Here is a 15,128-nt window from a genome sequence, read left to right as displayed (position 1 = left end):
CAGATTTGAAGCAGTAGTAGTAGTAAATTTCATTTAGCGGAATTTTATAGAAAATAATTTTTTTAATTAGAATTTTGTAAATTAATGAATCGGATAGGGTGATATTTATTTTTGATGGACAGGGCCAAAAAGTCCAGATTCGCTTTATTTTATGCGGACCAGTCATTTTCTTACAACAGTACTCAGCTATGTTATTATTTTGTTATTTGTGGATAAACTCAGCTTTTAAGAATAATAGATATAAAGGTTAAATTAGCCTTCTTACAACCAAAGAATGTCGTTTTGTCGTCTACCGGATTGGATATCAGGGTCCCAAAAAACTTCTATTACTCTCATAATTTTTCTTGCAAACGCTCATTGGATTGCAGCTGAATCCAATACAAACTGGCACTCTATAAAGTATCTGAAGGGACATTTGAAACCCATAGGAAATCAGCGCAAAATCATAAGAGGACAAATAGCTGAATTTGACGCTTTTATTGATGGACCATCATTCTATCGTGATTTCTGGGCGCCTGCAAGACCGGCTGTCTTCAGAGGTGTAATTCGACACACAAAAGTGAGTACCCTACATTTTTTTCTAAAAATGTATGCAAACATATATTGCATGAGCAAATCTATGCGTTTGCAGAAGAAATAATTTATAACCCTCCGCCTAAATATCCCGTTTTATTTAGTGGCGTACATCTGCACAATTTATGGATTCCTTATTATAATTTGAAAATATCAATATTTTCTGGCAACACTCTCCTAAGTTTTTGGACTTTTTATTACATACTTGTCTGAAATAGATATTTTTGAGAAATCATTAATAAAGAAGAAAATGTATATTTTGGCATTGCTCTGGAGGTCCAACACGAAAATCGCTGCCTGTAGACCCGATATATACATGTTCATAGATTGAATTAATTAGACGCATGGAAAGAAAACAGACGTCACGGGTACGTGACATAAATGGTTGGCAGTTACAGTTGTAGCAACCCTATTGTTGAGATAGGCAGAAAATGCTGAAACCTTACAACATATGTTTTAATTATACTGCAACTTCACCATACGTCACTAACAGAGTTATTCTTGTATCAAATGAAATATTGTAACAGGATAACGTATACCATGGTATCGTGACATAGGGTATGAAAATTAAACAAATATTGTATGCAAAGTATACAAGTGAATTTTGTATACATGTAAAAAAAAACATCTATAACTTTTTTTGTAATATTCCGTATAAAATGTACACAAATGACATGTAAATTTTTATATTTAAAAATCAAATCGAATACAATAACTAATGATGGGCCTTGCTATTTGCATGGTGAACCATGCTTTTCCGATTATGTAATTTCTGTCTTTCGCGATTTTATTTTAAATATAATTTCGTGGCGATACACTCCGCGTGTTATATATATATTTTGTATTTACCATTTAATAACCGAAATCTTCTTCTTAGCTTCCATATTTCAAGTATGTTTTGTCGCCTAAATGAGATATCACTTTTAAAGGCAATGAAACAATTGGTGAATGCTACCTATATGCGAGAGAAATTTGGGTCTGTGGTTGGACTAGTTGATCGCAGAACAACTTGGGTCAGAGGCGGAGAAGAAGCACCCCCAAGAAGCGCTATGAATTACAGGTATTTTCAAACGGTTGTCAAACTTTATTGTAAATTAATCTTTTAAATCCCATCACTTACCTATTATTAGCTAATGTTGTAAATAAGGGGTAGGTAAAAGTTAGATAACCTTCTTAACTAATTATGTATTGAAACAAGGTTCAAAATTTAAGTAATATTATCAGAATCACTCATCAAGTCCCACTGCTGTAGGAATGCACATTGGCGCCAATAAGGCCCAAGCCGATGGCTGTTTTTTTCAAAAAGACAAAAGGCGGACTGATATTATTATGGTGAAGCAATGTGGACAAAAATAGCAACATGTGGAATGAGATGTCAAGCACCATCTTCAATCTCGGCTGGGCAATGTGACGCATCGTGTAAAGAGTTAGGATGCGCTCGATATAGCCCCGCTGATTACCCTGCTTGGCAGGTTCGAATCCCGTATGGATATTTACGTGCGAGATAATTGCTCGAATCCTCGCCGATGTAAAGTGGTTCATGCAACCACTGGTCGGTTACGGCTTCCTCCACCATCATGTTCATGTATCTGAAACAAATAACTTATGGCGAACTAATTCCATACCCGACATAGACTGGTAACTGTGATTCGCCATATGATTAAGCGGTCTTATCCTCTTCCGCCCCCCGGGATAAATATGTAAATCCTAGATCCTCAAAATGGTGAAATGATACACAGAAATCTAAATTGCATCTAAAATCGAGCAATTCTAAAAAATTGTAACAAAATATGATTTTTCACCCGTGCAAACATATTAGCAGTTCGAGGAATGATATAGCTAATAATATTCAGCACATGTTAGAGAACCATAAACTGAAAATTCGAAAAAAACAACAGATAGTCTGGAAATTACTTAGGATGCCACAGAAAGAGGGGAATATCGACTGGCGAAGTTCGATGCAGCGTTCATCTGTTGCCACAGGCTGTCAAATTTAGTTTTAAAATAGATAGGAAGTGGAAATTTTTTCTAAACACAAAAAATTCAGCACGCTACTGCGCATATTGCAAAACATATAAATTAAATATCAATTTAAATTTGTCGATGTTAGACATCGCACAAAGTTGGTATCCGATGACGAGTACATAAAGGTATATTTCACACATTGCTTTATTGTAAAATAAATGTTTTTATTTATTTACGATTTCAGTGACTTTCAAGATAAAATTTTAAAAGAGCAGATATATTGGGATGACGAAATTCCAGAAGGTCATCAGATTCTTCAAAATCTTTTTATTCCTCTTCCTATAGAATGCGAGGAGCTGAGACGAACGGTAATTAATTTTTCAGCCGCGTTTAATGAATATATCTTGAAACTGGCATAATTTATTTTAACCCATCATGGAGCACATTTTATCCATCATTTGTTTGAATAAAACATGTTCACGCAACCCCTAAAAATAAAGAAAACAAACGCGCGGACAGCACTTCAGAATTGTCCACTAAACTTGACTAAAATAATTGAGGGTGTTAATTAACGCGAGTTAATGTTTGGATCCTCACGACGAAATGAGATCGACGGGTAAAATTTAGCCACTAAATATGTACAATTTTTTGCATTTTGCATTTTGCAAATAGTAATTGGCAACATGAAAGTTTTCCGTAGTTTGTTTTATCTATATTCAATATCAGTTTACCAATGGTACCTCGGTGTTTAATGGAACAATTAGAGTTGGCCAGACGGCACATATCTTAATGTTGGCCCGGTTGAAATTAAATTCTCAAGTATCATCTTAAATCTCTCTAGCAATGTTTGTAAATATGAGAACTGTTCCAAAAATCATGCAAATACATCGTAACTTGGCCCTAAATTGGTAATGTACACGGAAACTTACTTATCAATTTCAGATAACATAGAACACCTAATTATTTCTTTCTTAATTATTATTATTTATATATATATATATAAGGAACCAAAATCTCAAGTGCTTACGGCCCGCATGGTCTGGCCCTGGCACGTCATTCTGCAGATACAAACATTCGTGATAAACTGTCCGATTATATCTAGTTTTGATTAGAAATTTTCCGATCTTGATAAATCGTCAAATTTGATCTGTTATTGCAACATTGACTGCGCTTTATTGCAGTCGATCGCTTACATCATTTGCAAAAAAAAATCCCAATATGTATAGAGTCCTAAGGATATGCATTTCGAAAAAATGGAAAACGGATTGACCATACTTTACGTTGATTGGCTTATATTTCATCGCAATTCGGGGTAAGATGGGGCGTGGCCTCGACGACCTTTCAGAAGAAAAAGGAAAGTACCAGACACACGCAATTCACTTCGTTTCATCTTTAGTGCCTGCGGTAGTATGTTTTACCCTAATTATGAATAAGTATTATAGTAATAATAATAAAAAACCAAAGAATACTAGTAATGCTACAGCGAATACAAAGTAGAATTCTTCCTTCAAAATGGCAAAATTCCTAACGGTTGGGAAACGTTGAACTGAATGAATGTTGTACAAAAACACTTGTTTTTTTTCAGCTTATTTACATCAACATGATGGAAAATTCGGGACAGGTCAGTTACGTGTTTCACCGGGACTACGCTGATAACCTATTCCATTTTATTGCCGGGAAAAAGACATGGCTAATAGCTAACAGTACATTCAAAGATGCGGTGAGACTACTACTTTATTGACGACTCACGTACTTACATATTAGGCATTATACATTACGTGCGAGTAAAACTGTTTTCCAGAATTTGAATTAAGGGTTTGGCGTTACCAGATTCTTACAATCTCTTAGTTAAGTGGAATGAAACAGGTATTACTTCAGAGCTGAATGAAATTATCATGGCCAAGTGGCAACTGACGTCTGATCGCGGGTGCCAATTTTTCATAGTACCGCGATTACACGTTTTCGTATAAATTTAAGCATATACCTGTCCTATTCTGTTGGCTCATTCGCTTAAAAGCCTCAATGCCAGAAAGTGCACATCGCTCATAAAGTTCAGCAGCAATGAATCATTTGGCGCTGTCTAACTATAACACCAGGGCAAATGTTCGACCTTGTTTTTCCGCCATGTCCTAATTTCCGTCAAATTTGATTGAGTATGTAATTACAGCAGAAGAAGATTTTTTTTACTACTAAATAAAATAATAATGCATTGAAAACTTCCACAAGTAAATACAGGGGAATTGGCATATTATATTACAGTATTACTAAAAGAAGTGCGTACACATTGGATCACCCCAAACAAAGAGTAAGTGTATCTTAATAGTGTATCACAAGTTATTTTCTAAAAAAAATAGAGCTAAACATTTTCTGTTTAGAATTGGATGCCTTTCCTAACACATCAATATTCTAGAATCTGGACATCCGTATTTCACCGATCTGTTCATTTTTGCGTAGAAATTTCAGCTGCTTATAAACATATGGATTCTATTTCACAGGCTTATATAGGACAAAAAACAGAGTCGCCAGACATGTCACCCGTTCCTCCAGATTCCGTGGATCTTATCAAATATCCCAAAATGGCAGAAATAGACTTTCATGAAGTAGTTCTTAATCCAGGAGATGTTATGTATATTCCAAGAAATTGGCTACATTACGTAAGTTATCAGAAAATATTGTATAACATAAACAATTTCGTAGTAACAAAACATCTATTTTGAATTAAGTAATTTTTTGTAACATATTAAATATATATTATTTCATTCACGAACATTCAAAATAAGATTATTTCTTCATAAATATAAATGAAAGCTGTGTAACTTTCCTGTGATACCTGATATCAAATAGAATTACTTACAGAAATAGAAAATTATAATGGTGAACCGGTAATTTTCTCAAATATCTGGAAAACCGCCATTACTCAATATGAATATCCGCAATGTTTGTGAATGTTCTTAATTGTTATATGTATTTATCTTTGGTTCAGGTCAGATCACGCGGACGGCCAAATATAGCGATAAATATATGGTTCGGTTCAGAATTCGTTACGAACCATCTTCCATCGGTACCAGACTGCAAACGGCAAAGGCGGAATCCAAAAAAAATTTTGAAGGAAAAATTATAGACGAGTAAAAGTAAAATGAATAGTAATTCCAATAGAAAGGAATGCTGGTGCATATATACACAATTTAAAATTCATACCTTTATTTTTGTGGAGTCGAATACTCGAATTGCATAAATTGCAAACTGTGAAATAAACAGGAATTTGTCTGAAAATTCAGATTGATAGACAATATAATTTGTTTAAACGTGTGACAAATATTGCTTTTTTCACATGCAGATTGTAGTAGATACATACAACATACGAACTCGTATGTGATTTACCTGACCCTCGCTACTGCACAAGCTTCGGTTGTGACTTGTGACTTTATTTGAGAAGATTTGAACCGATTCGAGTGAAACATTATGTGCGTAAAGCGTTAATAAATCAATAGATCACCATTCTCAGGCAAATACAGAACTAAAATGCTTCACAAGAGTGCATTATAATATTTAATTTTCAGTTTACAATGTGACAAAACCATTACGTCGCTTAGAGCTCAGCAAAAATGGTTGTACTGCATATGAATTTCCCTGTTGCTCAGACCACTACCACCCTGCAGGCTCATTCACCCAAAACCGTTAGCCTAGCGCACAACAAATTTCTGAGAAACATGTTGTATTGCTCAAAGCAGCCGTAGGACATGCACTCTAACACGCTGGCACAGAAGATTGTGTTTTGTGACAGTTTATATCCGCGGTATTGAAGCAGGTTTTGCTGCTTATTATCAATGCAGCACCTGGAAATCCTTTGTGGGCACCAATACCCCATACTTATTTACATGGAAAAGGAATCCCTAACAAACATGCACGCTCATCCGCTTAATTAAAACTGTTTGCTAACAGATTACAAGTTTTTTTAGTTTGTCTCGGCTCTGCTTTATAACCATTTCATATATATGTTAAATTAGTAGAAAATTGTTTATGGAATATTGTCAATTTTTACAACATTTTCAGAAGCAATTTTTGCAGGTAAAATATACGTCAGGAAAGTATGGGTTTACGACTTACGTACGGCGTTAAGTAAAGCTTGACAGGTGTATGACGGTACGATTTTGTGAAGAAACAATCAAACAGTATTTTCAACACTCGATATGCCGGCAAGAAACATGTCAACAATTAAAATTAATAACTTAGCAAAATTATGCAAACTTGAACTGAACTCGAATAAACACAAATAGTCCCAACTCAGTGAAATAACAGTCACGACCGTTACATAAACAGACATTCATAAAACGCTCTACAGTCGATGTACTCCCTAAATATAAAAGCAATAAACTGAAACACGTACTTGTCAGTGTTGCTTGCAGTTCACAAAACAATCGAGAGTTGGTTAGAAACAGTTTAGTAAAATTAGGTTATTGTTATTGATGCTAAATATATCAAAAAGACAATTAAAACCTTGCACCACAAATCTGCAATCCCGGAATTCCGAAAAGTTCGAATCAAGAGATCTTCGGAGCGACCTTTGCGAAAGCGCGCGAAGTTATTATGAAATCACATTTATTAAATCAGGTGTACTTATGTACCACCAGCGCCTCCGATGGCAAACAGCAGAAATGTATTGCGGAAATGTAAATGCGGAAAAGGTAGTTTCACATAGTATCGCCTCAACTGCACCAATCCCCCGAATCTTTGTCATACACTTTAACAATACAGTATGCAGTAAACAAACTTCACTTTACTAGCAGCTGATTGACTCGTTCAATTCAATCGAAGAGTGAATAGTGAACGTTTTATATGATAAATTAGAATTGAATGAGAAGGTCCCAATAATTTGTATCGAAACTAACTAGTCATGATTATATGGCCTGGGGTTATCAAGCCTAGTTATGTCCACCCTAAAAATGTTTTGACAGTTTTTAGTTTTGGAGACCTTGATTAACTCGCTTGACTCCGCTTCATATGACTGATTTGAAAATATTAACTATTTTGCTATGTTATAGTAAAATCTTACCTAATTATTCCTGAATTATTATTCTATTAGAAATGTGTTTTTATTATACACGGTGACCCAAAATAACACGACTCATGAATTTCCTATTACTTATACAAGAATGAGGTGAATTTATAAAGTTTCTGTTTACGCTTGAACTTATTTTTGTGTGTGATTAAACCCCAAAATTTTAGTAGTCTAGAGTTAGACACTCTAGTCTAGAGCCTAGGCAGTTTTGCACATACAAAATTTATGTTCACTAAAATAAGTTCTAAATAACCTCATCAGCACTAGTGGAAGACTTGTAACCTCTGCGCAAGATACCTCAGAAGAAAGACTCAAAGAATTTGACACTTAGTGAAGTGCGCAGCATGGGGAACTATTTCCAAACATTGCATTTCGTTTTGATGGCGCCATCGACTGGCTTGGAAAGTGATTTCAGAGAAGGGTGATCAGCAGAAGGCGTACAATCAGTAGGGCACCTCATTCATTGGACTCGAAGACAGCAGATTTTTTGTATCTGTTTGAGTATGCGAAGGACAATGTGTATCAAAGCATTGGTCAAACATTTAGTGAAACTTAAAACTGCAATTTCAGCAAAATCAGAAAAATACCCATCGGGGAGTGCGTGCGAACGGTTGGCAATTTTGCGCACACAGAACACGCGTGTCAGTTTTTGAGAGATATGGGGATATTAAATGCAGTTTAGAAAAATATATATATCAACATTTTCAATTTCATAATTGCTCTGATTTTCTAATATTCCATTTTGATTATAAATTCAACATAATATCATTAGAATATTTTTCTGTTTTATACCAACGCCCGTGGGATATACTATACAATAATTTTCAAGAGATCGAAAATATAAGGTTGGGTGAATATCACCTAAGTCTATCTATCGTACGTAATTTCCCCCTATATTTGGTAATGTACGACTACTGAAATGCAAATAGATTGACTCGGTGCGAATGTGCAATTTTATTGAAACATAATAAATCATGTCTTATTAATCATGCATCAGCAGCGATTTAAATGTATATGTAAATCGCATTTTCATAGAATAAAATACAAATAATAGTATACGAATTAGTTATGTGTAAATCATTATGCTATAAGCTGCAGAAGAATATTTAGCTATTGTTCTAAAAGTCAAGAACAAAAAAAATACGAGAGAAAATATATTCAACGACGTAACTAAATAGGTGACATTTAACGGTAATGGAAATGATATTGTAGTTCGTTGAAGGGGTATGGTCACGTGTCAACATTCATTAGGGTGGATGGATGCGCGTATTTCGTTTGCGCTTTTTCAGCGCTTGGTCATGCGTTAGTTAATCGAAGATAAGCATCCAAACTACCAAAGAACAAAAATGAGTAAAAAAATAATATTATCTGTTTGTTATATTGCAGCAAGTGCATTAAAATCACATGGTATAGTAGTTTAAATATCACCACGTTTTTCTCCTAAGATTATATGCTTGAGATGTTTATGCCTGACATTTGAAGTTTGTGAACGCTGTTACCAAAGACAGACGCAGGAATTCCGTTTAAGACTTCATGTGACAATAAGATATGGAAGCTGGGACAGATTAAAGCTGTAATATAACTATCGTGTTTTCGTAATTTGTTAACTGCATATACGTTTACTACTGGAAATTGATCTAGAAGAAATAATAGCCGATAAGTTGACTCTTGATATACGTGGGTGCAATTCAGCGGCAGCATTTTTGCAAGGGCCTTGAAAATTTAATTATGCAATAAAAATATTAAATTTCAGAACCTAACAGCGTATATTTACATAAAAAATCATAAAATCTTTATCAAGTATCCTTTCTACCACCCCAGTTTAATTTTGTTACTTATGAACCCTACATCTTGAGAATATCCTATATGAGGTATTTTAAATCAAATAGGCTTAAATTGCTGTTGGATCAATTATTTAGTACACCGATATTACCGTTGTACTTGACGAATGTAGTTATTGCGCTATAAAATGTTGTGGTATGCGTCTGACTTCAGGGATATTGATTGTAAACCAAAATGAAAAACATATAGACAACAAAGTTTAAAACACATAAATGTTAAAAACAAAAGAAAAATTGTGAAAATACAAGTCCGTATATGAATTCCTATATTCATGTAAAAATTTTCTAAATTTGTGAAAGACGTTATATTTCCTTGAGAGGTGAAATTATAAGTAAAAGGGCGTATCTTAGACAGTTCAACGACTTGGAAAATGATTGACCCATCCGTTTGACATGAAATGAAATTTGCTGATACTAATTAAACTGATATGCAGCCTGAAACAACGTCTAAAATTGAGGGGTGATATTTTGAGTTGGGTTTAATTCGATCCATGATCGCACCAGTTTTCAGCAATTATGCGAAAGTATAAGACTTTCAAACGATCGGCGTCTTTAATATATTAATTATATATTAAATAATCCTATAACTTGTTTTAATAAGATAAACAATAAAAATAGTGAGTGAAAGCGGAAAAAGTGCCCCACATGTTAGGTTTGAGAAAATTAAATAGAAATATATATCTTTTAACTTAAGTACAGAGGCCTATATATATACGTGCTACTCCAGATTTATGTGATGATGCAAGGAAACCCACAAAAGTAGGATGATTCACGAAAAATTACAACGTAATGTATTTACTACCAGTTGTGATTACTAAGGTTTCGTTTGGTGAATTGAGGTACAACTCCGTGTCTGTTGAATAATAGACCACGGACTCAAGCACGGACTTCCACCATTGGTGTTGCGCGTGGTGTCATTCCTCTTGTGTAAGAACCTGACATTTTTCTGGATTGAGAATTACCCACGCCTCTTTTATCCCATCTATCGAATTGCTCTTTCAGCCAATCAGGTGTGGGGTACCGTTCTGTGAGGTCCATTGATTTTGGAATGTAATCAGTTCGATATATGGTGTGATCGTCAAACGGGGCTTCACTCATGAATGCCTTTCCATCAGGCTTGCATGATCTAGCAGGCGGAGCTGACAGCCTTGTGAAATGAAGTCGTGTTGTAGACTCCCCTTCAAATTTCCCTGAAAATAAAAGACGTAAGTGACTTCTGAAGTGAAGTTCTGGGCGACGAGCTATCAGTCAATACCTGACTGGAATTGGGTATAAAAAAAATTACGTAGAGCAGATTGTCACCTTACCCTGAATAAACAGTTTGCTCGTCAAGTGGAGCAATTCCAACCAAAATCGCAAAAACTCAACTATATAATTTTTATGAACTAATGTTTTTTTTTTTATTACCTGAGGGATGTAAGCTTGGCTCCCGTATTTTTATGGGTTCTCTCGGAACCTGCCATTTCTTGAAATCGGTATTATAATTTGTGATGCCAACAAACGGCATCGTTTGAGCTCTTTTGACGTCGGGTTTCTTAGACTCAGCCGGACGTGAAATTACATGCTTGAAGTCGAGTCGTTGAGTCGTCTGCAAATCAATTTCTCCTGGTGGCTTTTTGTATTTATCCATTTCGTGACGATGTGGTCGCTCCACCGGCCATGCAACAAACTTGTCTCGAAACTCTGAGGATGAAGCCAGGGGTTCTTTCGACATAAATTGGGTTTGTGGCGGGCGCGCACTTTCAGCAGGCAAGGCCTTTGCGCCTTGATACGACTGTCTAAAAGTCGTGCTGGAATCCATAGCGACCGCAGGAGGAACGTACTCGCGAGCCTCTCTTGGGGGTCGAGGTTCCAGCCGATGGGGAACAAAATTTATTTTGTGAATTGTTGCACTCTGAAGCGGTTGATCGGATTGAAAAGCGACGTTTGGAGGCTTTGCAGATTCGCGTGGAGCTGCAGAGTGAGCAATATAGTCCTGGTGACAAAAACAAGAAAAGAGACTCAAGAAAAAAAAAAAATTACAACGCGAGTCTTTTTATTTTGGAAATTAGTCAAGCTTTCATTGTTTAAACATTAACTTCCTAAAGCCATCTTCCTATTGATAAACCTCGCAAAACATTGACAGGCACTAGTACATTAATTTAAAAAAAAAAGATTTTAAGCAGCTGTTATGCTCGATTTCATAAATAAAAATGAGAAATATAGTAAATAAAAAATAAGTTTCACCCTTCTAAAAGTTGAAGTATTTTCCATCTTTTCTGCGGGTACTTTATATTCTCTATCCGCCCGAAAACTTGCTCGTGGTTCTATATTCCATCTTTTATATTCACCTGAACAAATTTAAAACAATACATCCATCAGCCTGTCCAACTTTACAAATGCTTGATTGAATAAGGAATCTCACCCAGAATCTCACTTTATATTTGAGGCGCAATACGGTGCCAATTTTTAATGGTAATCGAAAAAACTCTTTCTTCTAGAATTTTGCAATACAAAAATCTTACTTGTATAAGTGGGAACTGTATCGAACTTGCCACTGGGAAGTTTTCTCGCTTCACTTCTTTTTGCGAGTTGGGGTCTATCACCCTTTACAAGCGGATAATCTTGCCGATACATGCTAACACCTTCCATTGCAGTACCAGGTGGTTTATAAACTTCTCTTGTAATGACTTTCTTTTCGGGTAGTGGGTGAGGTATGTAATCTCTTCTGTGAATTGAAAAATACAGCAAATGTAAACAGATTTTCAAAAACGCGCGGGCCACATTAATTTCCTATAAACTGTTGGGACCTCCTGAAGTATGCGCACCAGGATGGCGCACAACTTGAACTCAGGGTGTGTACCTGGTTAGGGTTCAGGTTGTGCGACATTTTGGTGCGCATACTTCAGGAGTACCAACAATTGTCACATTAAACGAATTCAGATCATTCAAGTAAACAGGTTTTGAATGATGCTCAATATTTTTCCGTTTAAGCCCTTCGGAATATTAGACCCTCGTCACCAACTACTGTATTATACGTTTCCCAGACATTTTACTGTCAAGTTTTAAAACTTAAGATAGGGATAAAATGAACGGACAGTTACAACTAACGCTTTGGCAAGTAAACGACATATATATTAAAGAAAAGGGCTTTCGCGTACTTACAAAACAAAAGCCGTACAACAACCATTGATACGAGATATAGCTGTGCGCAGATAATAATAAATATATATATGTGCATTTTGTTTTAAAGTGAGGTCGTTCGGGGGCTTCAAAAAGATTGCTCACGGGGCACAGTTTGCCGACCACTGAGTACAGTAGACTATAGCCTACTAAATAAACGATTGACTACTCATGATGATTTATCGAAATTTACGCAGAAAGATTACGTCAGATAATTCACTATGAAATGATACCTGAAAGTAGTTTTTCCCGATATTTTTGCATCCGATTTTCTCATATCATAAGCAGGTTTGCACGATTCAGTAGCTACAATATTGCGTTTGAAATATTCATCGATGTACTCTGACGTCATACCAGGTTGATGGCCGTAATTCAAAAAACCTACTGGTCTTGGACGATGCCACCTGAATTAAAAAGTGAATTTATTAAATCCAGAAGCATAACAGAAAACATCATTATGATATTATTATCCACCCAATCGTTTTTATGTTAGTTATTTTCAACTAATTATGCTGAAAAATAAAGTATGTTTCGAACAATATCCAATTTCGTTATATAGTATATTCTGAACACCATAAAATTCGAATTCTATTTGTAGCTGCCCTCTTTGTCTTATGGTTGCTGTTTATAAAATAATATATTGGAATTTTTAGCTTCGTCGGGAATCGCAGCATAATCGGTCTCAACTCGCAAAATGTGTCACAAGTTCGGACAAAAATAGGATTTTAGTTTGGCTATGTCTATACTTTGCATGCTTCGTGCAATACAATATCTATCTCCCGAAGCCAACTTTCGCTATTGTCATTTCATAACAGCTGCGGTTTGGATCTAATAAAGGCCGAGACTGAGCGACTTCTTGATGTATTATATGTAGATAAGAAAAGAATGACAGCTACAATAAGAATCACGAAAGTTCAATGTCATGTTCGTTATTTCATCTATCCACACCGGGTTGTACTATTTTGAAACACAGACTTTGAAAATTAAACGGAAGAAAATTATATTCACAACATTTGTGGCTGGCGTCAGTAAACACAAAATATTAATTCGTATTCATTCAGATACCAGTTCAGTACATTGTACTCTGGAATGTTATAATCATAAGCGTGTAACCACTTTCAATATACTTCTTCCTCATCCGAGATTGAGCCATATACATATAAATATTTGTATTATACTCCAATCGTGAATGGAACATACTTAACTAATCGATGAAAGAGAGCTGATACTAAAGCTACATGTTTAAAAAACTCTGTCGCCGATTACGTTTACAATTTCTTTTGTTCTGACGAAGTGATATAAACAATAAGGACGCGGCATTTAATGAACATGCACGCCTAAAGAAAGTTTTGACTATTATGTGTTAAGGAAACAGCATGGTTTCAGTCATTTTCTTTACTCTTATTTATTCACTCACTGTCCCTCACAAATCATTTACGCAGAAATTCATCCTCATTTCGAATACAATTTTAAGTATAAATATATGATTTTAATGAAATTTGTTTAGCAACAGTCACCAATGACGCATAATATACTCTTTTGTGCAGTTAACTAACTCATATAGAATTTCCAATATTTTGTTTGTGTCATACATTCATTAAATTGTGCTTGATTCATAAATGAACGGTTTGAACACATGACAACATAAAATCGTATGAATTTGATATGATGTCCAGGTCCTAATTGCTATTAAAGTAAAGTCAATATGTAAAATATTCCACATCCATATTTTTGTGTATGCGTGATGTCTGTGTGATATTAGAACATGCTTCTTCTATTATTATTTGGAACGTATTAAATTACTAATTAAAACAAATATACATGTTATACTACGTGATGTAAAATCTAAAAATTTATTCCACTATTCAGAAATACGAAAACATGTAAATACTCACCATTTCTGGACCTTCATAATTTCGTTTTTTGTCCAAGCCTGATGAGTAAAAACAGTATATTTTTTAGATAAATAATATGATATTCAATATTGATAGAACCTATAGGTACATCATTTCAGCATTGTGCTTATTAATACTATTTAAGGGCACCATAGAAGTTACTTTTTTCGAAAATCCGTGAGTCCCAAAACAAGGAGTAACGAATCAAATTATCTTTGTAGGTATCAACTATTTGCATTATAATGCCTTTTTGGCAATAAATTGTAATTATGTCCTTAATCGGCTCACTAAGGACTGTTTACTGAGCCGGCAGATAACCTCACAATAAATATGTCTTGTTACAATCTATTCTCTACACGCAATCAATGCCTTACATATCTCTAATCGATACTTCTCTGATCGGGTTTTGCGCTATCAAAGCCTTACAGCGCGTGTGCAATGGCGTAGGACCGTTGCCAAGAAGCCATTCTCTGTAACTAAGCGCTCTCGAGCGCTCTCCAAATAACAAAACGCTTTTCTCGTTCGCTCTTCACACCAAGCCGGGGCGACACAATAACCATGGTTGAGTAAACTTTCGTCGGCACGCACAAAGTTTGTCTTTTATGAACGCTCGCTACGTAACGGCGTATTGTT

General features: G+C 35.3%; 2 protein-coding genes across 2 annotated transcripts; one reads left to right on the top strand and one right to left on the bottom strand.

The window, feature by feature from the left end:
- Positions 1–208: 208 nt before the first annotated feature.
- Positions 209–6,462, top strand: LOC120342614 (bifunctional peptidase and (3S)-lysyl hydroxylase JMJD7-like). Its single transcript, XM_039411529.2, has 6 exons — positions 209–559; positions 1,503–1,633; positions 2,783–2,906; positions 4,124–4,258; positions 5,034–5,192; positions 5,522–6,462. Exons 1-6 carry the CDS (start codon positions 275–277, stop codon positions 5,657–5,659), a joined length of 972 nt encoding a protein of 323 aa, XP_039267463.2. The 5' UTR covers positions 209–274; the 3' UTR covers positions 5,660–6,462.
- Positions 6,463–8,538: 2,076 nt separating this feature from the next.
- LOC120342583 (stabilizer of axonemal microtubules 1-like) lies at positions 8,539–14,888 on the bottom strand. Its single transcript, XM_039411469.2, has 6 exons — positions 14,496–14,888; positions 12,834–13,004; positions 11,943–12,145; positions 11,665–11,768; positions 10,846–11,413; positions 8,539–10,628 (listed from the first exon to the last, which is right to left on the bottom strand). Exons 1-6 carry the CDS (start codon positions 14,510–14,512, stop codon positions 10,315–10,317), a joined length of 1,377 nt encoding a protein of 458 aa, XP_039267403.2. The 5' UTR covers positions 14,513–14,888; the 3' UTR covers positions 8,539–10,314.
- Between the last annotated feature and the right edge of the window lie 240 nt (positions 14,889–15,128).

Source organism: Styela clava, chromosome 3 (assembly GCF_964204865.1).
Source record: "Styela clava chromosome 3, kaStyClav1.hap1.2, whole genome shotgun sequence".
NCBI lineage: Eukaryota > Metazoa > Chordata > Ascidiacea > Stolidobranchia > Styelidae > Styela > Styela clava.
This window is presented reverse-complemented; position numbering and strand designations above follow the sequence as displayed.